General features: G+C 35.8%; 1 protein-coding gene across 1 annotated transcript; it reads right to left on the reverse strand.

Annotated features, from left to right (window-relative positions):
• Nucleotides 1-3344: 3344 nt before the first annotated feature.
• Nucleotides 3345-6594, reverse strand: LOC121758835 (transcription initiation factor IIF subunit beta-like). The gene is made up of 6 exons (XM_042154247.1): nt 6063-6594; nt 5820-5931; nt 4772-4902; nt 4605-4679; nt 3827-3976; nt 3345-3737 (listed from the first exon to the last, which is right to left on the reverse strand). Exons 1-6 carry the CDS (start codon nt 6261-6263, stop codon nt 3615-3617), a joined length of 792 nt encoding a protein of 263 aa, XP_042010181.1. The 5' UTR covers nt 6264-6594; the 3' UTR covers nt 3345-3614.
• Between the last annotated feature and the right edge of the window lie 1208 nt (nt 6595-7802).

Below are 7802 nucleotides of genomic sequence, written 5' to 3' on the forward strand. Positions count from 1 at the left end.
AAAGAAAAAGCAAAGATATATATTCTTTCATTCACAAACTTTATATGAACTTAAAGCTTTGATGATATGTTCAAGCCGTCTTCCTAAGACATGTTGATAAACCCCACAAACACATGTGCACTGAATTTTCTTTCTTTGCGGAAAGAAAAATTGACAAAGTTGATAAGAAAAATAGAGAGATAAGCCCTAAGCAGCACTTTATTGTACAAGGTTTGCAACTTGCTTTTATGAGCATCTTCCTTTATAAGGTTTTAAAATCCAAATTAATCATATTCATAACCCAAATAGAGGGAAAAACATTATTCCATGATATGGAAGTCACCTTTGCATCTTTAGTGACCAAACCGATCAAAGATATTACTATATTTATTATTATTTGTTTTGTAACATTTATACTGATTATAATACATCAAAAACATTGGCATTCTTAAATTTTACATGCTAAATAACAGTCAATGAACTTTTTATTTGTGTTTTCTTTTATAGTATAATTGAATAGACAAAATCAAAATAAGTAAAGGATTAATTCTAATGAAATTTATACTAATATTTTTGTCATATAGTACTAATTAAATAAAAAAAAAATCAACACTAGTTAAATATGCAAATCAAAGAAGAATAAAGAAAATAAATCGCCTAAATTCTGAATACCAACAAACAACATAGCCATAATTATGATCACAAGGAAAAAAAAATTACTAAATTGCACTGAACAGAAAGGAAGAAAAGACCACATAATGCATGATCTCAACCAAGAAAGATTAAGAAAAGAATCACGAAACAAACAGACAACTATAGAATCTAAGTGACAAATAACAGAACCATAATTGTGATATTTCATAAGAAGTAAAAATCAGGAAGCCATATATGTGGGTAAGGACCATCAATGAAATCAGATATAAGGAGAAAGGGGGTCCATCAAGGAATCACCACTATTACCAATATAATGTAAGCCTAGTCAAGTCATCCCACCACTACCCAAACAGTTTGGCAAGCTAGAACGAGTATCTCTGGTCCAAAGATGCTCTAAGATCTCGATAAGGGGACACCGAAGATTCCTAGTTGGTCCCTTTCATGATCCTCATCCCCCGCACTAAAACTTAAACCAGTGGGTGACAACACTTTCTTGGCCTTCCGCAATGCATTTTAGGTACTCACCTTCCGTCATCTTGAAAGACATGTGCTGAGTAATATATTAAGTAACCGGGATAACTAACACGTAAAGGTGCATGATCACCATCCCAAAGGGACTTCAGCAGTGCTCAAGAATTTTACAGAGGCAATTTGTGACTTCAAATTTTGTTCAGCTCAGCACAGCAAAATATCAACTTCGCAGTTTTAGCAAGCTATTTTACAACATAAGGCAATCCACAACTATACTCTACATTAGGAAGAAGATGGTAGCTATAAACACAAATCACAGATCTATTTGAAATAGTAGGTGATATAGTAGGGCGATGTGATACTCATCTATGATCTTGAAAATACACAACAAAAACGAGGTAATCAAACATTCAAATTGACATGAACAAGCTCTATATTGAAAATGAGCCTAGAGAGTGTTATAAAAAAGATCGAGTGGCATCAATCATCATGAGGTTTAGAATAGTAGATTGTTTTTGTCGGTTTAATGGCCATTATTAGATGCTGGCAACTGGTGGGAGTGACTGTAAATAGCAATACTTATGCATGAGTAGACCTTTGAGGGCCAAGAACAGGCTCTGTATTCTTCAAACAATGTTTCTAAATACGTTTCAAAACAAAATACTCCTAGAAACTAAAAGCCATAATAAACATGTTCCAACCTAGGCATATAGTCCACACCGAAGTTTATCGATGTAACATACTAACATGATTTTGAAATTTTCATACCTATCCAGCTTTCAAAATCCAAGTCCTCAATGGTGATGGACATCAATCCATTGCCTACAACTAAAGCAAGGAAATTTGGTATATGGATACCATAATCATATATACGTAGCAACATGATTTTCTCTAGATTGCATGGCAACGTGAAAGGTTAGATGTATGGATACTAGAAAGTGAGCTAGATTGCACGACTTTTGTCAATTTATTGGCCATTCCTAGATGCTGGAAAATGGTGGGATTGACTGTATATAACACACATTATACATGCGTAGACATTCGAGGGCCAAGACCAGGACTCTGATTTCTTCAAACAATACTTCTTAGTACATATCAAAACAAAATAGAGACTACAAAACCTAAAGTCATGTTCCATACCATGATTTAGAAATGTTATTACATATCCAGCTTTCAGAATCTCACTATGTCTATTGTTAATCACGATTTTTCTCCAGTCATGTGGTTACTAGAAGCTAAGCTAGAATCCATGGAACATGATTGTTCACCAGTCAACAATTAAATCAAATGGAAATTCACAGCAAGAATCAAGAAATCCAAACTTCTAGAATTCATCATATGGAAAGAGAAAATCCGTGAAACCACAGCCACAGCGAGATGCAAAAAAATCGGCTCATTAGTAGTGGCTATCTAATCTAGATCCTTTCTTGTCTTCATCAACAGTGGTTAAGGTGCATTGAATGTGGAGTCATTTCCAACAAAACTATTTTTTGGACATTATTTAGGTAGGGACCCAAGAGTGATTGGGTTTGACATGATACTAATGGCAGTTAGCATGAGCTCTCTTGACCATGTAATATACTTTGGAATGTTGGGTTAATAATAGCCAGTTAGTTGTAAATAGGTTTTTAGTTCTTGTAGTTCGATCATAAATATAAGTGAGGTAATACCATCAGCAACTGTTAATGCTTGAATTCCTTAGAAGATCTATCCATTTATCAAAATATAGTACGAGAAATCATGGGTCTAGGAGATAAATGTCATCAATAGTCAATGAGAACTGGAGAAGTCTGTCAAAGTGGGATAACTCCTTAAATCCTGAGTTACAAGAAAGGATTTCCAGATCCAAAAAGAGCATCCAATATAAACAGAATTGAAGAAAATGAATTTCTAGAGAAACAGCAAAATGTAATAAGAAGATCTATTGCAAACATATTAATGTAACTAAACAGAAAACATCTTGTATGAGATAATCGAGATGAAACACAAAGGAAATAAGAGGAAAAAGTAATGAACTGCAGAACAAGGTTCGGTTGGTGTATTTTGTGAATAACTTTTCAGAAATGCACACTTCATAAAGGTGCTCAGTGCTACTTTTTTTCAAGATTTTTCTTTGAAGTAGTAGCAAGATGATGCCTGCACCTGCTACATGCATGGAAGACAACAATATCATATACAAATATGACAGACAGGACACTGATTGAGCAATATCATAACTCATGAAAACATTAACACAAGACTTGCGGAAGAGAAAAGAGCACTCAGACATACTTTACTAATGACCCAATGAGGATTCATAAATACACATACATTGTAACCTAATCCACAAACCAAAATAAACTGGTGTTAGGAACAGGAAATTTTAGCATCAAATCCCTTCCTTTTGAAGTTCTATGAGGACAGCAGATCTAGGCACATCCCATATCTAAAAGAGATGTATGGCATTCAAGAGTGAGGCTTCTTTAACATAATTTTTCTTCAATGTAATCTAATGTACAGACAATGTGAAGTCATGGTTCAGCACCTGTATCCTCAACAGATTTCTTATACTCTGGCTTGAGCTCATAAGTACCTTGGTTTGTTCCCCTTTTATTGTATATGCAGAGCTCATTTAATATCTCTTTCAAAAATTGCTGCAAAGGAAGTCACAGAAAATTATTCAGATAAGCCTACAAAACATAGAAACAGAAAAGTGTAAATAGACTTGTGAGCAAATGCATACGGCAGGTTGATCAGTCTCTTGAACAAGCTGCTTGAGCGTCCAGTTAGGTTGGTTTTCAAATAGCTTAAACATTATATCTTCCAGTTCCCCGCGATCCCTTCTAGTTCTTTTCATATCAGTCCCCTTAACTGGAGCTGGTTTTTTCTTATCCTACACAAGTTAGAATAAGATGGCAATTAATATTTCAGTAGCTAAAGAATAAACAATTAGATGGAAGTTCAAAAGTTTGTATAAGAACATTCATGCATATGATTGATACATGGCATGAGGAATAAGTATCGAACTAGAAACCAAAAGGCATCACATCAAAATTTCACATAACTCCACTCCAATTTCAGGAGGAAAACTGAAATGAAGAGCATTAATAGGGATGTAAAGATCTTATTTCTATGCAAATGGAAACTGGAGGATTATGGGTTGATCACTAAAATGCTTCATTTCCAGATCTTATATGGTGCTATTACAACTCAATATAAAAGCATTTTAAATGAACTCTAACCATGTCATGACACTAATAACAAACATCAAAGATGACTATGAACATCTAGCAAATTTGGGGCCTCACTTAGATACCAGTATTTCAAAGGAAGAAGATAATGCACATGTTAATGTCATTATGTTCATTCATGAAGGGTAGACATAATCTGTTTCCGGCCAGCTTTTAACAAACCAATATCTAATTTCTAGGGCCTTGAACCAACTTAAAGTATACTCTATATGGCAGCACATATCCAAGATGCAGGATTAGATCTAACAAGTAAATAAACAAACTAAGTACTTTAGAAGTCGACGTAATCAATCCCATCATTCCCGGCATGGGCCTCAAGTGTACACCACGATCATTGTTGATAACCTGATAAGCATGAAAAAAAATGTATACTATCTTCAGTATGAATCGATCCAGGAATTAAAAGAGGTGAAACTATAAGTTAATAACAGCCAGACCTGGATTTGTCTATTCTTGACCATAGACTTGTTTGTCCTTTCCCGGCACATTTTTCTGTACTCTTCAATGTTTGCATGGTGGGGTTTCATATCAAATTTATGTTCCACCTTTCCTTCCATAGCAGATCTTCCTTTAAAAGAAAACTCAGTATAATTATTACGCACAATACGCAAACAAAATAATGACAAATAAGCACATCCAAGCCCTTGTGGTGAACATAGACATTTTATTGAAGAGGATAAAAAAATAGTATCACCAAAGAAGATCTATGAAATTTAACTTCAGAGGGTGGCACATTACATGAAACTGAAATGTTCATACAAATAAATGAAAACATTAGACCGTACAGATAGAGATAACAAAAGGTAAAATTTAATCAAGGCTATAATATTAATACAACAGAATCGATCTCTGGGCGAGCAATGCACACAAAAGAGATCAGATCCCTACAGTAAAACTCTCTAAAAGGTAACAAGTTTGTTCTTTTATCCATCCTGATGAGATATTACAGCTTCAAAAATGCTGCCTTCGAAAAAAGAAACTAGAAAATATGTAGGGAGACCTTCTTGTTGGTTGTTCTTTCCTTAATTGTCATTTTGCTCAAATTTCTCAGTGAACCAGAAGAAAACATTCCCCAAAGTTGTACTCCTTGTTTCTTTAAAAAAGGCGCCAAGTCTACTACTCATAGTAGTTCTATGTGGTTTACTTTTAATTTTATACACCAGCATGTTCAAAATTGAGGGTGTGTGCAAGCATTGAGAACAAACAGCTAGTGCTCTACGACGAATTGTTCTTTACAATCATTTGACATATGCTACAAGCAGCACATATATAGCGTCGATCAATAATTATAGTAGTGAACGATAACACTTATGGTCATTGCTTAAGAACTTTTTAACGAATCTCATAGAGCAAAAATAGTTACTGGGACATAAGTCATAAAACTACTTCAAAGAAGAGATTCAAGACCCAACAACATCCATAATCCACCAATGAGTGAGGGGAAAGGAGAACAATATAGATAAGTTAGATTAGGCAAAAAATCACCTTGAGTCGACGACTCGGAGAAAACACCCATGGGAACGAAGTCCTTGGACATGTTAAGAGAGTAACTTTTCGGCATATTAACGACCTCACTCCCAGCCATCTCCATGGTAAACTAAAAAGCCAGATATGATCAATTCAAAATTGAAAACCCTAGAAAATTTCCCCAGTTCAAACTAGCTCAGAAATTAACAGAAAGCATAAGAAACAAAAAGATGCAAACAAGCAGAGTACGGGAATGGTTACTTGGAGGGCGGAGGAATCGTCCGGCTGGAGGAGATCGAGAGAAACGACTACTTTGGCAACTGGCGGCGAGTCGACAGAAGCGGAGGCAGCGGAGGACTGCCAGGCCTTGGAGACTATCGGAGGGCACTTCATGAGCCACACCGATCTGTCGGCTTTGGAGGTTTCGACGTTGATATCGCCATTACTGTAGTCGTCCTCCATTGACGGAATCCTCGAGTTTCTGGCGGAGTGTTAAACGGAATTCGTCACAATAAGATTTATGCAACGACTGAAATTGGACTTTGCGGTGACGGGTCGGATCAAAACGGGTCCGGTAATTGGATATCGGTAGCTGGGTCTTTTTCTTCTCCCTTTCTTCGTTGATTCAACTCATTAACTTTGAGGTTCCAACTTTCAACATTCAATCCTTCTTTATAAATCTACAATCGCAGTTTAGTTTCCACAATGGTTAGGCGCGGTAGGGCTATCTCGGGGCTATCCATACTGGAAGAGTTGTCCGCCCCGGGGCGGACAAGGAGATGGGGGCGGTAGGCGGCGGACGGGCATGCGCCGACTCCGGGGTGAGGACGCGGCGAGTCAGGGGCGGACGCGGCGGATAGCGCGGGCGCCTATAGTGGATCGGTGCCCGGCGCTGCTATAGGCGGCGATTTTTTTTTAATTCAATTTAATTCACCTATAAATACACCTCATTCCATTCATTATTTTCACACCATTCCAACTCTTCATCACTCAAAATTTCGCTGATCCAGATGGGCGTACCACGTAGCAATGAATATTTGATCCAACGTCTCGCTGATATGCGCAGGACGACATCACATACCACACTCCAAGCCGATTTGATTGAAAAAGTGTGGGCACGTAGGGGAGGTGGCGGCGCCGTGTGAATTTTTAGTTGTATTTTTTTTTCGTTGTATAATTTTACCCTTTTGCAATACAACGAATATTCGGCCTCAATTACCTCGTTTTCTAACTATTTACATTGCGATAATATTTATTTTAATTTATACAAATAACCTTTTAATGACATACTACTACATAATAATTGTCTGCTACATAAGTATGGAAAGATATTTTATGTCGTCATTGTCGACTAGCTTTTCGGATAGGAATTGGGGTTAGGTCATTACTGATGTATTATAGAAAGATATCTAGAAAAATCTCATCGAATTAATGACTTTTTTGCGGTTCAAATTAAAATATTTTGGCTGATTGCCGTATAATATTGATCCAAAAGCAAAGTGCTAGTAAAATTCATACTTCAATAAAATGGCAAAATTCACGCCAAATTTGTTTTATATTTACATACTGGTTTCATATAAAAATTAAAATGATTCAAACTTCTCATCTACTATTAAGTAGAATAAAAATATTTGACAAAGTAAATTATATTTCTATATTAAAATTCAGACCATCTAAAGATCTCAAATGTTAATTTTTTTGTGAAAGGATTCAATTAAAATATTTGGACATATGTTTGGATCCAAAAATGCATTCGATTGTCTGTTTATAATTTTATTATTGTTGATAGTTTTTTAATCTGAATTGAGCAGTTTTGCCCATAATTGTTCCCAACCAAAGAGATATGATACCTAACCATGTGGCTATTAACCTATATTCGCATAGTTGGACTATGTAGCACGCCAAAGATAGGACCTGCGATTTTCCATAAAGTCAAATAAAAGAATTGGCCTAATATATTTTATTATTGGTATGGAAAACTCAAACAAGGTAGTTAATTGA

The sequence above is a fragment of the Salvia splendens genome, chromosome 12 (genome assembly GCF_004379255.2).
Source record: "Salvia splendens isolate huo1 chromosome 12, SspV2, whole genome shotgun sequence".
Lineage (NCBI taxonomy): Eukaryota > Viridiplantae > Streptophyta > Magnoliopsida > Lamiales > Lamiaceae > Salvia > Salvia splendens.